This window comes from Lemur catta, chromosome 3 (genome assembly GCF_020740605.2).
Source record: "Lemur catta isolate mLemCat1 chromosome 3, mLemCat1.pri, whole genome shotgun sequence".
Lineage (NCBI taxonomy): Eukaryota > Metazoa > Chordata > Mammalia > Primates > Lemuridae > Lemur > Lemur catta.
In genome coordinates this window covers 83,636,482-83,656,877 of record NC_059130.1, presented here as the reverse complement: position 1 = coordinate 83,656,877, position 20,396 = coordinate 83,636,482, and the positions used below count along the sequence as shown (strand labels likewise).

The 20,396-nt window shown below is 43.9% G+C and overlaps 1 protein-coding gene across 8 annotated transcripts in view; it reads right to left on the bottom strand.

Annotated features, from left to right (window-relative positions):
* The window catches only part of DAB1 (DAB adaptor protein 1), a 394,543-nt gene that overhangs the window by 34,020 nt on the left and 340,127 nt on the right, over nt 1-20,396 (bottom strand). For 3 of the 8 annotated variants that reach the window (XM_045546431.1, XM_045546436.1, XM_045546438.1), the window contains 2 exons: nt 255-305; nt 111-158 (listed from right to left, as the gene is read on the bottom strand). The exons of the other annotated variants lie outside the window; for them this stretch is intronic. In XM_045546431.1, coding sequence (XP_045402387.1) covers nt 111-158; nt 255-305 — 99 coding nt within the window. The remainder of the gene's footprint in view (nt 1-110; nt 159-254; nt 306-20,396) is intronic. 8 annotated transcript variants of the gene reach the window in all.

Genomic DNA, 20,396 nt, shown 5'->3' with positions numbered 1-20,396 from the left:
GCATGGACTGGAGCAGAGAGCTCACCATTCATCCGAGCAGCATGAGGATAGTATGGAAGGCATGAGAATGAGCAGAACAACCCTGTTTAACAAGAACCTCAAGGTCTTACCTCTGTTGCCTCAAAAATCTCATCAAAGTCCACAGGCAGGTTTCTATTCTGTAACCACAAGGCACGACGGATGAGTATGAAATGAACGATGGCACAGTGACATGAAACAGTTAACCAGACAGAGCCCTCTCCTCTCACTCTTACCGGGGTGGCTGCAGCAAATCGCTCCTCAAAATCCTCAAACGAAGGGCCATTCTGAAACGGGATGATGGATGAGGATGAGGTGAATGACACACAAATGACATGGATTTATGAGTTTAATGATGATGGTATCTACGATTCACACTCCCACGGTCTTGGTTGTCTGTGAAAATCCTGGAATATGTTTCCAGCAGAAGCAGATGATAAAACATGGGTCTGATTAGGAAATGCAGCTGTGGTGACTTTGTAAGTTTAATGTCCATCTTCCTGCAATTACAGACATTACCCTGCAGTCACAGACATCAGCAGTGGCTGTAGATAAGAGCATGATGTTTACACTTGAGATTTTTCTTTTAGAAGGGGAAATTTGTTATCATATGCTTTGGCCAGACTTTACTGTCTGGAGTAGCCTGTGCACAGCTAGTTTTGTACATACCTTTGTTCAGGTCGTCCTCTCTGCTTGAAATGCTCATCCTCTCACCTCTGCAAGTGCAGTGCTCACCAAACTCCTCTAAATCAGCTAAAAAGCCACCTCCTCCATGAAGCATTCCTTGATCCTCTGAGCTGAAAATCCTCCCCAGGATTTTCTGGGACCCTGCAGCCTTCATTACTGAATCCCCGGCAGCTCACAGAGCAGCTGGCACATAGCAGTGCTCACAAATACATGAACAAATGCATGCTTTCAAAGTAGCTGGCAGCAGGCCACATCTGTTTGGTAAACTTTCTATTTTATAGTTTGTATTACATATTGTAGGTAATATATATCTATATCTAACGTACACACATATTTTAATGACCATGTTTTGGTCTGTATGTACAAGCTAATTTGGATGATTTCCAAGTAGATTAACATTAATATAAATCTGCTAAAATGGACATTAAAATGGAGTTATTATGCATGAACAGGAATGATTGCATCATTTCCTAATTTGGAGGACAGCTTCGTGTTGGCAAAGGAGGAGTGGAGAAACTATCACCCATAGCCCCATAATACTGCTCATTTGCCAGAAATCACTTTCACCCGGTCTGTAGAAAATGTGACTATTATATCCCTTATCCCCAGTTATAGGATGCAGAGCAGAGCAAGAGAACCAATGTGCCCCCGTCCACTACGGCAGGGCTTTCAGGCCAACCACCAACCACCTGTTTCCACGAGGCACTGGCTCACCATGACTCAACTGTGGCTACAAAAAGAGGAAAAACTGCCACATCAAATAACCACATAAATTATTACTATTATTAGTATTTGGCCAGAGGTGGGGAGAGGTGGGGAGACAGTATTAGTCTTAGTGATCCTGTAATGTATGGCGTGGCCTAAAAGGTTAAGGTTATATCGCTACATCCTTTATAAATTCACACACTCCTAGGGATTTATGGCAGAGCCCCTACCAACTAGCTCAGGGTCATAACTTTTAATAAAAACATTTTTTAGTGTCCAAAATCTCATTACATCTGTCCAATATAAAAAAGCAAATGGCTTCAGAGCATGATGGATGAATTAAATAAATTTGAAAAACAGCCCGTGGTAGAATCTCATAAAAACCCCCACCATGTCCCATATAATGAAAATGTGGGAGGATAACCAGGGTCAGCGTGAGCGTGTTGTCACCTTCCTGCTGACAGAAGAGGTGGCCTTTGGTGCAGTGTGGAGCTGAGGTGTGATGAGTTGATTTCCGTAAATTCGGATGAAGCTTGGTCTGCACAGGTGAACAAATATATCTCCTTGGAGTCACATAGAGATGCCCCAAGTCCTGGCCATGCCAGGCCAAGGACGGCTGACCACGTGACCCTAGACACGTTGATTAGCCTCAGTTTTCTCAACTTTAAAGTGGGATTGGTAACAATGGCATCATGGCAGGTTTATTGAGAAGATTAACTGAGATGTGAGCAAGAAGTCTGTTTGGTGTTCAGCAAATAGCAGATGCTCAAGAAATAGTAGCTACTATTAGTATCTTCTCATTCTTTTTTTGGCTCATTGTAGCAATACACATGCACACATTTTTTAATGTTAGGAAATTGTTATTACATGATATTGGAAATGGAAAGAGGAAGAAGAAACAATAATCTTGCCAGAGACCCCTCTTTGGAAACCACCTCCACCCAAGCCAGAGCCCGTGCAAAGGGATAATCGGCACTTCCTAGACTTCCCAGCCTTGCTCCTGAACCCCTCAGTCCATTCCTGATTCCATCTTCTTCCTTTCACCTGGGTCCTGGCTGCAGTCTTGCTTGGCCATCTTCTTCCCATCCATATCTTTTGCATATGGTACTGTGGTTCCCTTATTTTTCTGGCCCTGGCTGGGTCATTGATCAGAGCTCCTTCCTCTTGTCTGGGACAATCTTTGGTGACACCCAGTGCACTTTCTCCAGCCAGTGGAGAAAGTGGCTGGAGTGTGTACATGTTTCTAGCCAAGTGAGTACATGTTTCCCCAGTGGAGTCTTATGGGTGGGCTCTGATGAACCACTCCCTAGTCTCCCCACATCCCCAAGTTTTGCTTTACCCACAATTACCACTAGAGTTTTAATTCATTTATCTTAAAAGTCTTTTTGTTTTGCTTCTTACAGCTATATTCTTTCATACTTCCTATCATAGCATGTATGCAGCTTTGTATTCTGCCTTTAAAAACTCAACATGATGTCCATTTCACTCACAACTTAAGCTTCCAGTAAGAGAATTTAAAAGAAGATATTTTCTTGCATTGTTTCAATACAGTTCGAGCCTGAATCTTCATTAAGACATTGAAATAAAGTTCCCACAGGGATTTTATCTTCCCCAAATCTCTTTTTGGAGCAGTGTGGACTCAGTTCCACAACTGAGTAAAGTAACTAGTAAGAACCAGATTCATGTGACTCTCGCAGCCAAAAATGACAGTGGATGAGAAGGAACTTGGGGTGAAAATAAGGATTAAACTCATCTGTGGCTGCCAAATCAGAAACCTCCTGGGGTTCTCACCCCTGGCTGCACAATGTCATCCTCCGGGGGAGCTTTTACAGAACCACTGCTGCCAGCGCCACATCATCAGATGTTTGGCTTCTGTTGGTCTAGGGTGGAGCCCTGGCACCAGGAGGTTTTGAAAGCTCCCCAGATGACGCTAATGTGCAGAGAGGTTTGCACATCACCGTGCCGGGGAATAAAGGCGCAGTAGGAATAACTAGTGAAAGTCTTCCTGGGAAAACTGAAGCCATCTTGATTGAGTACTTAACTGATTAATTGATTTCTCTGACAAACACTCACTGAGTGCTTTCCACACGCCATGCGGGTGGGCGTTGGAGACGCTGCAACGAATACCACCCGGTCTTTGCTCTCAGCCGCTCAGAGCAGGGTCATGACGTATAATCATCATACCTTGCGGGTGGATACGAGTGGGCCTGGGACCCCCGCAAGGCCTCTAGATCTAAACTCAGAACTCAGACCATGCCTGCAAAAGAATGAATTATCCCTTTAGAAGGTTCAGGAGAAATGGATTCATGTAAGCGATTTGTAACTGCACTAAGGTGGGCCCTCTGAAGGACGCCTGGTGAGTCCAGGCATCTGAATACACGTTACCTTTCCCTGGTGAATGGTTTAACAAGGGAGACATATGCTAATGAGGACTAATTCCCTCTGGGGCACCTAGGAGTTTATGTCCTCTATCACCCTCTGCCAAGAGTAAACAGACTTTCCTACTTCTTGGCAGAGAGAGATGGGAAAACTCTATCTGGCAACTGAAGAACAAGGGTGGGTGATTTGAGATGGGGAATGGAGGCTATACTGTTAATAAATGATCTCTAGAGCAGCCCTGGCCAATAGAACTTCCCAGGATGATGCAAAGTCCTATATCTGTGCTGTCTGCTACAGGAGTCAGCAGTCACATGTGCTACCTAAAACTTCAAATATGGCTAGTCTTACAGCACAGGTGTAAAAAAATGGCTAGTGTGTGATGCATGAGCTGAATTTTAAATTTTATTTAGTTTTAATTAATTTCAATCTAAATAGCCATGTGTGCCCAGTGACTACTCTATTGTACAACACAACTCTAGGTAAAATATATTGAAAAAACAAAAAAACGAACTTCTGGTTGACTGGGTGCTTTCTAAATACTAGACGTATTCCTTCCTTCTATATTCTCTTCTATTCTTTTAAAAAAATACCCTACATTTGCATTAAATGTCAGATTGGAAAATTGCTATGGGAGAATTGAATTCTTTGCTATGTCTAGACAATACCATGAAGTCAAATTCAGTTTGCAAAAACAGTAGCCTTCTTCTGCATATAAAAGGGTTTTTCATTGCTTGGGCCAGATAGCTGTGGGTTTTTTTTAAAAAAGAAGTTAAGATTCATGTTTCAAGGGGAAATCTATGAAGCTTCATCTTCACTCAAACAAAGTAGAATCCCATTAATGCCAAAATGTGCCAGGCCTACTGAGATTTGGGGATCTACGATCTTGCTGGACTTAATACCTTGATCTAATAGAGGAATTGGTACTGCTTTGAGATTTTGTCTCTAACGTTTGAAAAGCTGCCTCTAATTACTCAAATTTGGGCTTCATTTCAGCAGCTAATAGCCCTCGTTCCCTTAGCTTCCAATTCAGGAGGGTCCCAAAGGTTGTCCAGAAGGTTGGAGGGTGGAGGGAAATGCTTAAATCTTATAATGAAAATTATTTTTTCTCTTGAAGTGCCCACATATGTAATATATCAGCAAATCCTTGGACAACAAAATATTTATATTTGGCTTCTGAAAAATTAAGATGGCCTTTGAAATGGCCTTTCTTAACGTGCAAGAGGAAAGTCAGGATGGAGACTGTTGCTACAAGGAATTTGCTGGCACCTTATCTAAGCATTGCAAGAAAGGCAGACAAAGTTCAAGGTGCTAAGCTGACCTAAATGGGCTCATGTGAATGAACAGGACATCGGTGTGGCTAAAAACTCTCTCTCTGGATTCTTGACCTTTCCAACTTTCATTTCATCTCAAGAAAACCGATTTGCTTGCATTTGAAAACTCTAGATACTTTAAAAGTGAAAAATGTGATGGTTTTAGGAGAGGCAGGGTCGGGGAGTGGAAAGAGAGATGGTGTCATCCTGCCCAGATGTCCTAAAACATACCCAATATTTTTTTGAAAATATACATGAAGGTGGGGTTGGTGGCACTATTTGCAGGCAGAGGATGATATGTGATAAGATGCTAATAGCTAAGTAAGTCTGATCTCAGTAACAGTGGCAAAGGGAAAGCGATGTTGATTGTGATGGCTGAGAAATGATGATGCTAGTGTTCGGGAAGAAGGTGGTAGGGACAGCGATGTCTAAGACTGGTAATCAGTCACTCATTCCCTCTACATCTATGTATGCAGCATCTGTGATTTACCAAGCATCTGTGGACACAGTCTTGTCCTTCTATCACATGAGGGAGATAGAAAAGAAAACAGGCAAGTATCCTACAGTTGGTGTTCTCAATAAGATAATTCACGTACAGTTGTTAGTATATAGTGCTTGGCTCAGAGTAACGATGTGATTCATGCTAGTAGTTACTAGCACTTTGGTCCTTAGAATTAAACACAGAGTGCCCAACCCAGTCTTGTGTGGTTGGGGAAGCTGGGAGCAGCAGATATTTTGAGATGGTGGCAGTAGTGGTAGGTGGATTTGATAGTGGCAATGCTGTTGTCATAGGATGGTGGGCAGGATTATGAAAAGAGAGATGATGACACAGCTCTTTCTATAGCGGTAGCTAAGATGCAGCCAGGGATGGGAATTGAGAAGAAACACTGAAAACACCATCATAGTTCCTCTCTAGGAACACCAGGAATGATAATTTATACTCATAGAAGCCTCTCAGTCCTAATCCATGAGCTTATCCCAAAGACGTGACATTTGACAAGGAGGATTTTAGGACCTCGTGCCCCCTTTCTTGCTGTGGCTCCGTTGTTGGGGGAAGGGGCAGGCTGCAAGATGGCTTTGCTGCTTTAATGGCTCTTGATGGAACAAACATCTGCACAGGTATAAATGTACACAGAAAGCTAGAAACCAAAGGGGAATGATTTTCCAAAGCTTGCAATTATTTGTATTTAATGATCTCCTCCTTTCTCTTTTCCTTTTAAAAATCTATTATTCTAGTCCCACATTAGCAAAAATGCAAGGATTTTGCAAAAACTCCTAACAAGATTTGGCATCAGTTCAGTACTCTCAAAAGGGAGTGAATGAGAATCACAGTAATGTGAAATTGGCTCCTGTCAACAGGATGACAGGATCTTAACACGCTTTTGGGGAGGAGGGCAGGGGAACTTCTCAGAGAGTCAGTCATCTCTCTTTGCTGGTGTGCCTCTCGTGGAGAGGCTACCACCGCGGGCCAGATGGCATCCAAACGGTAACAAGAAATATTGGACAGAGTTGAAATCAAGCAAGAGTAGCAGAGGCTCAGGCTGAATGTAGAGCAAATCAGAGGAAATCACAAATGCAGAGATGTCACAGCAAAGGAAAAAATAGTTAGGAGGGCTTTGCCTGCTGCTCTGACAGCCGTTCCATGCAAAATGTTTTTGCTTTTCTTCTCCAGAGGAATGCAGATTTTACATACTTAGCAATTCATTTCCTTATTTACTTCTTCATTCCTGGATTTGATTCTCAAGGCATTAATTTAATGATTAACAAACTTTTCCTGAATGCCCCCTGTGAACAAGGCGTTGTGCCAATACTGTGAGGACTCAGAGGCTGTCCCTTCTCTGAGTTGTAATAGTCAAGTTAGGGGAAACTGGAGAATACGAATTCAAGTCGGGTGCGAGGAGTTGTACAACAAGGGAGCCATGCTGAGCGTTTTCATGGTGGCAGTGCCATTCACAGGACTAAACCCAGCTCCACGCTGCATGACCAAAACAAGAATTCTGTTTTTATGTGAATGGAATTTAACTAGTTTATCCATCCCTTGGATTTTTCTTTGTTGTGACATTAGGGGAATATTCATCTCACAAGACTGTTGAAAGATTACCCAGGGTAAGACTTAAGGTTCTAGCTGAACACAGTGTCTGACACATAGTAAGACCTCGATTGGTGTCTGCTGATTTGGGTATGTTAAGCCGACAATTCAACAGAGTATCCTTTAGGAATATGATGATTTTGTAGCATCTACTTGGTGGCCTTTGAACCATTTTATAAATTGCAGAAGAGAATTAGAAGAGAACATAGAAATCTCTAACCCAACTCAACTCTGTATTTATTTCAAATGAGGAAACAGGCTTCCACCTTTTCAAGAACATGATACTATCAGTGGAAGAATTGAGATGACATGCCAAGTTCCCAACTCTCAGTTTAGTTCCTTTCCACCACATCATGATTCCTCTCACAGTTGTGTAGAGTAAGAGGAGACAATATTAAGTCAGAGCAGAGAAGCCTGGCTCACGTTTTATAACAAGGAAACTAAGGCTTCAAGGAAACCTTGGCTTACTCAACTGTAAAACTGAGGGAAATGGCTACTTCCTATAGCTGCGAGGATCAAATTGAGGCAATATTCACTAATAGACAAAACTTGGAAGAGAGTTGAAAGGTTTTTAAGTCCGGAGAATATCTGGAAGAGCACTATCTTCAACTGTCTCTGATTGACTGTACAACTTACAAATAGTTTGTAATTTTGTTTCATAATATGTGCCCTCTGAACACATCTCTAAGTATATTCTTTACCCTCCCAGGACTTGGCATGAGATAGTCCCTCTGACTGGTTGCCATTTCCACCCTCATTCATCCAGAGAACTATAACACATCTCTAGAGACTTGAGTCTAGTCTCCTCTTCAAAGCCTTCCTCCATGACTCTCAGGACATATCAGATGATCCTCCTCTGGGCATCACACATGTCAGGGTACAGTGATTATCTTCTCTCTTCTCTTCTACAAACTAGGACCTTGTAAGAGATTCTAGTTCCTTGTACGGGAAACTGTCTTAGTCATCTTTGTTTTGCTAATACCTAGATAGCTTAGTGGCTGGCACACAGAGGGAAATTATATTGAACTGATATATTTCAAAAAACAGAATTAATAAATGGATGAACTTGCTTATACAATAGAATAGAAAACTGAACAGAAAGAAACTTGGCAATAGCATGACTTATTATATAGAGGGTATGGTAGTCCATATGGTGTTTGCAAGTGCTCAGCATGTATGTGCACGTGTGCACACATACATATACACACACACACACACACAAAACCACAGAGACTTGGCATTTGCTATTACAAACTCCAGAAAGAATGTCATATCCAGTCTGCCATTTGACCAAATAGGGCTTTATAATTACGGTAAATGATTCTCATTCTAATTTCAAAGAAATACTAGGGAGAGGTTTCAGAAAAAGTTGTAAGAACACATGTATGCTGCCCTTCTTGCCTTCTAATATCTGGATGGCGTTTTCATCTGACTCTTCAAGCTTGTCCCATGGGAGCCATAGGTGGCTCCAGGGTGGCAGTAATTAGAGATACTCTTTGCTATTGGAAGTCTTGTTGATAGCTGATCTCATCACCTCTTTGGTTTCCAGCAATTGGATCCCATACTCTTCAGCCTCTCAAATTCAACACGCCCAAAGAACTTTTGATCTTCCCACACCCATTCTTCCCTTGTCTTTTGGTTTCTGTAAAGGCTACCAACTCACACCTAGATGCTCAAGCCCCCACTGTGCAAGTTATTCTACATTCCTCTCTCCCACCATATGACATCCAATCATTCATGAAGAGATACTGATTCTCTCTCTAGAACATATCCCAAATCTGGCTCACTCTCTCCATTCCCTCTGTGGCATTCTCTTTTGCCTAGACTCCCATGTCCCTTCTTGCCCCCTTAAATTCATCTGTCAAAGAGCAGTCAAGGCAATCTTAAAAACATAGCAGATAAGGTCTTCCATTGCACCAGGCATAACATCCAACCTCCTTACCTTTGCCGATGAGACTGTCTGTGCTCGGCTGCTGCCTATTTCAGAACTCACCTCCACCAACCCCTCTTTCCCACTGTGCTCCATTCATGATGGACCGCTGGCTCGTTCCTGCCTCAAGGCCTTTGCCCTGGCCTTTCCCTGTTCCCGGCCCACTCTTCATCTGGTTGGCTCCTTCTCCTAATTCAGATTTAGGCCCAGGTGTCACCTCTTCGGGGAGACCTTCTCCAACTGCACCTGATACGGAGCAGCCCCCAGCTCTTGCACTCACTGCTTTGTCCGTTTACTTGCTTGTTGGTGGGCCTCCCTTGTGGGAAGTGACCTGGGTGTGGGATGGGACCTGGTCTGAGTTGTATAGCACCTGTGCCTAACACAGCGCTTGACACACAGCGACATTGCCAATATTTGAAGAATGAGTGTAGGAATGAATGCTTAAACAGAACGATGCTTAAGTGACCAGAGAGTGGTTATAGGAGGTACCTTCCAGTATTGCATAAACTATAAAATTATAAGAAAAAGACATGGTGCGCATGCTATAGGGACAAGGGAACTCCATGTTTGTTATTTTGATGTCTGTGCTCTGGTCTCTGGCTTCTTTTCCTGCTTATTTCTGGCACTGGACACCTTATCTCTGAGGACCATATAGCTAGGGGATGAAGACAGCACAATTGACGAGATCTTACCACAGACACCAAAAGCAGAGACCTTCTCTACCCACATATTTGCCTTATCTATTCTATGAAAAGACCCTTTTAATGAAAAGTATCTCCTTGGTTAGGTCACAAGTGGCTGAGATCATTATTTCTAGTTTTGACAAAACCATAAATAGGACAAAAATAGTCCATTCTGGACTGAAGATGAAGGAATAGGTCAAATAGTAATATTAAGACCTTTTCTCTTCTTGTCCAGACAGAGGTCATGAAGGACAATAATAATTGCTGCTAATGCTTAGATGGAACTTCTCTGTATGTATCGGATGTGATTCTAAGTGCTTTCATGCGTTCGCTCATTTCATTGTCACAACCAGTGTAGATGCTATCACTATCCTCATTTTCAGAGGAGGAAATGGAGGCACAGAAAGGTTAATTAACTTGCCCACGGTCACACAGCTAGCAAATGGCAGAGCTAGGATTTTTACCAAAGTCGGTGAGCTTTGGAATATGTGCTCATCATAACCATTATGAGAGGAATGAAAGGTATAAGATGACCTGCGATTTAAGACCAGGGTGAGTGGTGAGGGTTTGGGAAGGAACAGCTGTGGTGGGCTGCTTAGGAGCCTGCCCTGCCACAGTCCAACCCAATCCTCTCTGGAGGACCACGGCCAGGTCATACTGCAAGGGTCGTTCCTGCAATGGCGACAGAAGGAAGGGGACTAGAGCTTCCCGGGTGACTGTGGAAACCAGAAAGAAATAGCCAAAGAGAAAAGGTTATGAGATTTAAAAACAAAGAAGGGTGAGGGGGAACCTGAGTATTGGGCTGACAGTATGCAATGGTGGAAAAGAAGAATACTAGAGATAAAGACAGCAATGCTGCTAACCTGCTGGAGAGGAACATAATGACATGCTGACGGAACTCTGTGACAGGCAGGGAAATGGGAGGTGGAGAAGGGGAAAGTGTAAAAAGTGAGAGTGAATGTCACCTTAACAGGAGCTATTCTTTCTGCATAAGTACAGATGCAAGGGATTTACCCTTCGCAATTAGACTTTATTTCCCTGTCTCCTTAGCATCTCAACCTCAATCTTCTTATCTATAAAATGGAGAAAATAACAGTTGTCATGTTAATTAAACTAGATAAATTTCGTTGAGGAGGAGACTCAGTTGGGGGGGTTTGTAAATCTCCCTTTATAGACAACTTGATGCAAGTCTTACGAAAGCAGATCTATAGGGTCGGGGCCCAGGAAGTTGTGTTTTCAAAAGTGTCACAAATGACTGTTATGCAACACTGTCTTTGCAATCACTGAATGAGATACAGCTTGCCAAGCACCCAGCATGCTACCTGGCCCCTAGCAAGTGCTCGGCAATGTTAGTTTCTTGCCTCTTTTCTAAATTGCTGCAAAAACAAGTTTTGGATCCTTCAGGTTGGGACTGTCACCAATGTATATTTTCTTATTCCCCATGACTATTCATTTAGCTCTTGGTTTTTTTTTTTTTTTTAACTAGACTTTGTTCATTATTCTTCTGCAACTACTAATAATGGCAGTTAGGGAGAAAGAAAAAAACCTCAACATGATGATTTATCCAGAAAAGCTGACTTACTGTACCAAGAGAGAATGAGTGTCAGCATCAATGGATATTTATGGGGAAAGTGTATATTATAGTTCTGCTCATTAGAGACGCTGTAGTTAAGGTTCTGTGAATGTTAATGATCTGTATTACAGGAATAATGACAGACTCATAGTGGCAGCAGTTAATAGATACCCCAAATCACATTTTCTTACCATGTAACAGATCTCCAAGTAATCTGACAGACGCCCATTGAAGGAGCAAGCATGCATAAGGACACCTGTATCTTGGAGGTAGTACCAGGACTGCTTCAGCACAGGTAGCACTACTGGCAAAGAATTTCAGGGACAAGATAGATAGAAGATAGAAACCTCTTGTCTTTGTTTGAAATCTCACATGTTCGGGTCTTAGAGGCAGCTTGGCCCAGCAGGAAGAGCATTCACTGGCTTTGAGTAGGGTGATCCTAGTGCCTGGTTTGCCTAGGACTGCTCCTATTTATGGTTATTGTCCTGATATAATTGTTAATAGCAAATCCCCTTTTCACTTTCAAAAGTGCCCCAGTTTGGATGATAAACTAGGTCACCCTAGTTTTAGGGTCAGAGAGAGGTGGATTAGATTCTTAGTCATCCTCTTCTAGCTGTATTGATTTAACTTCCTGGTCTTCAATATCTCTTACGGTAGAGAAGAGACCTACTTTTCATAGTAGTTTGGGAGAATCTCAAAATAGCACATTATTAACTGTCCAGTGCAGTCTCTTACTTGGTGGGGTGCTCGATGTTTTGTGGTTACAACTGTTTGTTATCCCTGCCTGTTAAGGACTGAATGCTTGTGTCTTCCCAAAATTCATATGTTAAAGCCCTAACTCCCAATGTGATGGTACCTGGAGATGGGGCCTTTGGGAGGTAATTAGGGTTAGATTACATCCTAAGAATGGGGCCCTCATGATGGGATTAGTGGCCTTCCAAGAAGCAGAGTCTCACTCTCCCACACCCCCACCCCCTGCATGCACATACTGAGGAAGGGTCGTGTGAGAATATAGTGAGAAGTTGATAGTCGACAACCCCAGCAGAGAGTTTTCACCAGGAATGGAGTCAGTCAACACCTTAATCTTGGACTTCACAGCCTCCAGAACTGTGAGAAAATTAATTTCTGTTGTTTAAGCCATCAGTCTGTCTTTTAATGCTGTTGTTATGGCAGCCCAAGAGGATTAAGACATGGTCCCACAGCTGTGGTGTACCAGCTGCGGGTCAAGCCCCATCTCAGGCTCAAGTTAAACATGAGCTTGTCGACATTGCTGCTTGGCCATGGAGGACTGAGAGATTCCAGCCACAGCTCCATATACCAGTCTTAGTCCCACCGGTAACTAAAATCACCTTCGTTACTCATCCTCCTATCTCTTGAAGCACTTGGTATGGTCTTTTGTGCATATACATGATAGTTCATGATAATGATTATGGCTAACATTTACTGAGCACTTACTATGTGCTAGGTGCTTTTATAAATGTCTTACATATATTACCTTCTCTGGTCCTCAAAGTAACTCTATAAGGTAGGTACCACGGTTGTTATCCTCATTACACAGGTGAACACACCGGAGTGTAAAGAGTTTAACCCACCCAGGGATACACAGCTGGTAACGGAGGAAGAAAAATTTCAAGTCCAATTAGCCAGGCTGCACAGCTCACACTCAGCTGAATACCCTGTTGCCTGCCCATTACTGAGCACCTACTTTATGCCAGATGCCATAGCAATTGCATCTCTTCTCTTATTTAATCTGTACAATAACCCGGGGAAGTAGCTCTCCCCATCTTGTTAGCTGGTCACTAAGAATATAAAACATAAAACAATTTGCTTCGAGTAAAAAAACCAGGATATATAAGGTTCCAACTTTAAATTTCATGCTCTTTCTGTTGTTTTACAGCCTCCCAAAGAACAGACTCCCAGTCTGTGTTCATGAATTACATTATAGCATAACAAATTCTCAGACGGGAAATAAGCTGCAGGATGCCCTAAAGTGACCACCTCAATTCTCCCACCCATGTCATTAACTAGTGGGGTCCTTTGGCCAGTGGTTTCCATACTATCCTCTCTTGATCTCTTCCCTTCCAGAACCTTCTGTCCTTTAGTGAATAGTAGGGAGGACTTCCTGGTGGGCAGGTCTTGAGGCTCCAACCCAGCTTCAACCACATGTCCACTTTTATCTGTTTATATAGCAGGCTACCAGGCACGCTTCATTTGAATAAAGGATCCTGGGTTTTAGAAAGAATTTGAAGAGCGTACCGCCAGGGACCAGTGGCCTACATTTTAGCAGAGGAATGGAGTGGTCATTGTTTTATCCAGACATGCTTTTATCCAACACACAACTGAGCAAGCGAGACACCAGGCACCTGCATATGCAACCACTTGTCCCCGTCCCCATGTGCATTCACGAAAAACAAGTTTCCGGAATGATTTAACAGCGAGCCTTCTACAGCTCTGCTTCACTCCATTAATGGCAGTCCAGTTTTTCAACCTTGGAAGGAAGAGCCAGATATCATTCTGTGTGATAATGTGACACAACCCAAATGTGAATTCTGGACGGAGAACAGAGAAGAAGGTGAAAGGGATTATTGCTGTCCTTGGCGAGAACAGCAGGTGGAAAGGCTGAGGCACAAACACTTTTAGAAGTTAGAGACATAAAGGTGCATCTATGTAAATGACAGAGCCCACAGGGAGGAGACAGGGCTCTTGGTCCACGCCACCTGACCTCCCACGCTTGTCACCTCGGAGGGAGCTCAGGCTCCAGGTTTGTCTCATCTGCCCCAGCTGTCCACTCACACTGGCCTCACTCTTTCATCTGCATCAGCCCTGGTCCGTGTCATCCTCACTTGCTGTAAGGCAGGGGCTGGCCACTGTCAGCTACACTGCCCGGGCTTCCTTGCCAACACACACTTCCACGCAGGGCTGCTCAGCAGGAGGCAGTGGTTGGAGACTGGATGGTGGCCGGAAGAGAGAAGCTGTGAATTTCTTCCCAGCTCTCTTCAGATGATATTTCTAGCAGTGGCTCAGTCTCCTGTGTGGGTTGAGCTTCCACCCAACGGCCCCTCTCTCTGTGGTCCTGAGCCTGCTGGGCATCCCAGCTCCAGGGCTCTGCTAACACCACCTCCTTCCTCGCTTCTTGCAGCCCCAGGGACAGTAGCTGCTTCTGACTATGACTAACCTGGCCCCACTGTGCCCTGTCAGGCTTTCCTGCTCTTTTAGCACATTTCTAACTTGTTCTTCACATTAATTCCCTCTATTAAACTACCTGGCGTAGGCTCTGTTTTCCTGACTCTATCTTGATGGATACACTTAGATAATTCCATTAGATTCTTAATGGTCTCCGCACCTGCCCAGCCACCTGTCACAGGCTACCAGAGGGGCACAGAGAAATGCCACTCTAATAGTGTCACTCTGCCACCTGAAAGGCTCCGTGCCTTCCTCACAGCTCCAGCTTCTCAGCACCATATTGCAGGCCCCTTGCTCGCTGGGGCCAGCTTCCCTCGCACCCTTACCTCCTGTCCCCAGTGGGGCATCCTGTGGTCCTGCCACTGCAGGCCACTCATCAGCCCCTGGGATGTATCAGCCTTTTCATGCCTCTAAATATTTGTCTTCCTCTTCCAGAATACCATTCCAGTCTTTCTCCAGTGACAAACTCCCACCATCTTTTAAGACTCTAACTGTATCCCCTGGGTGAAGACCTCACTAGACTCCTTCAGGCAAAGTTTACCACCTTCCCTCTGTGCTCCCATAGCGTCTTGTTTACAGCCTTCCACAGCCTTGATTATACAAATTATAATTCCTTTCATTCATCTGTCTGTCTTCCCCTTAGACCATGATTTCTCAAGCATCCTATCTTATTCATCTTTATATCCCTATGAACACTGTCTGATAGGAGGTTCTTAGTAAATGTTTGCCCAGTGGATGGATGGATGAATGAATGAATGAATGAATAGAAATCATAAGGGAACTCAAAGAAAAGAAGGAGCTCCAAAAAAGAATTGCTCTAGCAATTGGAGTTCTGGGACTACCTGTTGTTTGCAGGTATGTGGGCTGAAGCCCAATAGTCAGGTACCTTCATCCACGCCTTTCAGAAATGTTCTTGAGGAACTCTTGCATGGAGGGTGGGGCAAAATCCGATGACCTCTTTTTAATGTTCCTATTAATTCTAAGACTTTAGGAATTCAGGATCCTACCTCAGGATAATTCTTGTTAAGTACAGCTAAAAGAAAGCCCACCTAAGAAACACCAAAAGGGGCAAATTTTTATTTCATTTGTGGGAACACATAGATTCAGATTCCCTTCCCTCACTTCTGTACGACCTCCTCTTGTATGACATCTATGTTAACTGCATTGCAATAATTATAATTTCTGTACAATGTGGTGCTTAATGAGGAAGTGAAACTGACAAATGTTCAGACTAGATTTAATCCAATTATACATCTTGATCCAGATTTCAAACTGAAGGAAAAACCAACTGCTGAATTGTGAATGAAAATTTATTTGCCATAAAAGATGGGAGTTGCAGGGGGGTAGGGGGGAAGTAGGGAACAGTTGTCCAGAGAATTCTTGCAATTCTTCACATTAATGGATTGACTCTTCCTGCATTTGCGGCAGAGAAACGGAATTAAATCTAAGGCAAGGACAGTCAACCAAGTACTGACTGTTGAGGGACAGGGGTCTCATACAGAAACCCACAGGGTGTGTGGAGGATGGGAAGCAGAGAGGCAAAGAGACAATCTTTCTGAGCTTCAGAGGTGGCTGGCTTTCATGGAGGTTTGTTCTTTGAGGTTCACAAACATCTCTTCAACATCCAGGATGAAGAAAGAAGTGTGCCAGGCAGAGTGAAGCTTCAGGAATGACTGAGACATGGGCATGCCTCTTGGAACTCGGCCTAAATGAGGGAGGTGTTCACAGCCAACCAAGGATAGTGCTGGGCCTCCTGGGGTGCTGGTACAAAGACTCTAGAAACAGTGAGCAGGGGAAGATGGGACCCGAGGCCCGAGTGTTGATTGGGATTAGAGTGAGGGTGAGGAGATGCAGGGCTTTGCATTCTCTTTAATCATAAAGGCAGTACATTTTAGGGGAAGTTGTGTGGGTGCCTGAGTCCGAACCACCTAGGGTTCAAATTCTGGCTCTGCTGGCCACTAGCTTTGTGATTGTGGGTGAGTTATAGGACCTCTCAAGGCCTCAGTTCCTTTATATGTAAATGGCACCTACATCCTAGAGTCATGATTACTACAAAAGAGATAAGCTGAATCCAGAGCCTAGGCTGTCCATGGCATACAGCAGATGCTCAATAAATCCAACTACTTTTTCCATAGCTAAATTAGCTTTAGATTCTTCACACATATGGTTAGTGGCTTGGCACGACCAAACAAAGAAACCGAATCGAAAGCTGAGACATCCTATCCAATCATCGGGATTTGTCTCAGTTTCTCCCAGTGTGGTCCCTTTTTGGGACACCTCAGAGAGATCTAGAGCTCCGATTTCAAGCTCTCCAGAAGGAAACTAGGAAGGAACAGATTTTTTAGGTACCTACTCTGTATCCAGTGCTTGCTCAGTGAGGTGACTTAATAATTATACTTGACAAACTTCTTTGCATCCAAAGCACCGAGTTCACAAGGCAGCACCAGAACTTATTGCTTGCTGTGCATTTCAGAGTGGGCTACTTAGAAGTCATGGTGAAAATGGGCCTCTGGGGTATCTGACGCAGCAGATGAGATACTGGGAGCAAGAGGACGAGGTAAATACTGACTTATAATAATGAACACGGGGCAAACAGAATGTGAGAGTAGATGAAAAATTCCGAGGTCCACTAGGGCAGTCCCCTTCACAATATGGGAATCCCTTATGGAACCGTTCATCTGTTGCCTGAATACGCTTAGTGTCACAGAGCTCACTACAATGAGGGGCTGTCCTTTCCTCTGAACATCAGCCCAGATGATCTGAAATTTCTTTCTTATACTGAGCCCAGATCTCCTCTCTCCTCTCACGTAACTGTGACTTTTCTCTTAATCATAAAACAGCCCACAAAATAACGGAAGGAAATGAATCCATACCATCCCTAGGCCTTCTCTTCCTCAGGGTTTCTAGAAGCAAGCCCCCCCCCCAACTTTGGAGAAAGTGCTTTCCACACACACTGCCTTGTGAGCCCCACAACGGCTCCAGGTGTCGGCAGAGGAAGGTCGTCGTTTCTTTCCATTGTGCAGATGAGGAAAATGAGTCTTAGAAAGTTGAAGTGATCAACAAAGATCACACCCCAAGTGAGGAAAGAAACTTGGCGGGGGCGGGAGTAGCAGTCTGATCATTGCTGTCAGTTTCCGAATCCATGTTTCATCGAAAGGAAACTGCTGTGGAATCCAACTTTCCAATTTGACTATCTGCTTCCTTTCTATTTACTACTGCGCCATACTTTTAAGAATCTCTATTTCAAAGGCCAAAAACATTTCTGCTACAATCCACTGATGAGTTATTACCCATAACTACAAAGTCGTCTATGCCTAATACAACTGTATAAAAGGATTTTACACTGGGCAATTATAAGGTGAAGGATGAAAGATCTTTTTCAGCCACAAGATGATTACACGGGGGACTGAGGAGAGGGGAAGAAAAGCACTTAGTGTCTCTCATGTGAGGAGGACATGCATCGTGCCACGGCTAAGGACTGAGCTGTTGAAACAGTTGTCTGTGAAGGTCAAGTTCCACCATGGCTAGTGTTGTGGGGCACTCGTGGTAGGGTATAAAATAGGCGCTTGAGCAGCCTGTGAGAACACTGCTCTACTCGAGGTCCCACTGCGGGACTAGAATCATGTTCAAAGGCTAATAGAGTGCAAAAAGCACTAAATAATGAAAGCGGCAATGGGATGCTGAGCAGACACCTTCCTCTCTGCTCAGGAATGGGCATTTTTGACAGTCACGAGAAGCTAGGATGTATGCCTGAAGAACATGCCTAACATTAGCAGCTGGCAGAAACAAACACCACCTGTATTTTCCCCTCTCCTTGAGATGGAAATTGATGGTAAATTAACCAGCTCTGAGTGCTGCTGAGAGGACTCAGGAGTGAGAAAGACCTCAACGATCTACCTAGACGGTGATTCCATTTCTCCTTTGCTTGTTCAAATCCTGCTCATCCTTCAAAGCTTTGCTCAAGTTATACCATCCTTTCTAAAACCTCCCTGTCTTTCCAGCCAGTTAACGTGTCCTGTCAGCAAGCATCTGTGCCGTTGGCTTTCAGAGACCCTGACACAAAAATGAACCCATGTATTTAAGATCACAAGAGAAATTAGCCCTGTGCCAAGCTTCCAGCTGCACTGACCAGGAAGAGAGATGAAATGAGTATTTCTAGGAGTGAGTGAGATTAAGCCTAATCTTGGCTCATAGTTCCTAAGAAAGGGTGGAGGGGAGCATAGCACGACCCTGGGGACACATCTGCTAGAAGGAGGATTCAAGTAAGCAAAAAAGAGCATCCAAATGTGTTATCGGAGAAAGAAGAACAAGAAAGGGATCATAAGCACAGCTGAGTACCCTGAGTTGATGCGCCAAGGAGGGTTAAAGCCAGGGCAAGGATGAGTGAATACGAGGAAGGTGAGTAAAGAGAGGGAGCCAGGTTTCCTTCCTTACCTTGGCCTTGATTAATCAAAACAAAACTGTTCTCCCACAAGTTGAAGCACTGATGTGGAGAGACCATTAACAAATGCGATTAATTCTAACTTCTGCTGCCCTGAAACTCAGCAATCGCCCGATAGTTCACACTTGCCACATACTGAGGGTATCTCTGCCAATGGAAGAGTGTCGATGAGCCACTAACTGAGGCCCTAGGACACAGGTCGAGGGATCCCACGGGCTTTCAGGCTGACAAAAATGTATACCTGCATACGTGGTCCCCCCAGCCTGCCCCAGGGAGAGCGTCCACCATCAAAATCTCAGAGATTGGAAACCCCCAGAAGAGTGACCCCAGTGACAGTGATGATTAAAAGTGAATCCTGTCCTCTAGGAGCTCACAGAAAAGTAGAGAAAAGAAACAAAATAATAGCCCACAGCTTTTGAATTCTCACTGCCCTAAGCACTAGCTAATTCACATATTTTAGCTAATTTAGTACTTACACAAAACTGCAAGGTAGGTGCTACCATTAACTCCAGTGTCCAGATGAGGAAACTGAGACTTACAGAGACTAAGTGAAGTAACAGCCACAAAGCTAGGAAATGGTGAAGCTGGGACTCAAGTTCAAAATGTTCTGATGCCAAAGCCTGTACTTTCAGCCACTAGAAAAATACTGGTCCCTGATAACCACAATAAAATGTGCTAGAAGTTCAGTGGAAGTATATTCAAAAGAGCAATGTCCCTCGGAGTCAAGGAAAGCTAAAGAGAGAAATTAACATTTTAAATGGATCTTGAACGTCGAACCAAGGAAAAGTTCAGCGTGAGTATTGGAGTGGGAGGGAAGGATGGAGAGAGTGGGTGGTGACAGAAACGAGGGGCACCTGAGGGTCTGATGTCACCAAGGCTATTCCCAGGGAAAAGATTCAAGGGATGAAGGTCATGGAATTGGGAGTCCAGGTGACCACAAGGGCTGTCCAATAGAATGGTGACATCTCCCCAGATAATGGCCAAAAGTAGGGAAGGCAACAAAAAAGAAAACAATGGGGTCAAAGAAGAAAGTGTATTTTATATTTCAACACTTGATTACCATAATTCAGTAGTGATTTATGCACAGACTGCAGCAGACTGACTGCACGATGGATCCCAGTTCATCACCTCTCCATATATTCACGTCCTTCTGCAATGAAACTTTGCAGCAATTCCCACCAAGGGGTAGACTTTCTTCCTCACCTCCTGAAACTGGGGCAGCCTTATGAATTGCTTTGGCTAAAGAATGTGGCAGATGTGATGAACCTAGGCCTCCCAGAGGTTTTGTGTGCCTCTGGAAACCTGGCCACTGCTCTGTGACCAAGATCAGGTTAACCTGCTAGAGGAGGAGACACTACGTGGAAGAAAATCCTCTTGCACCATCTGAAGCCTTGCTGG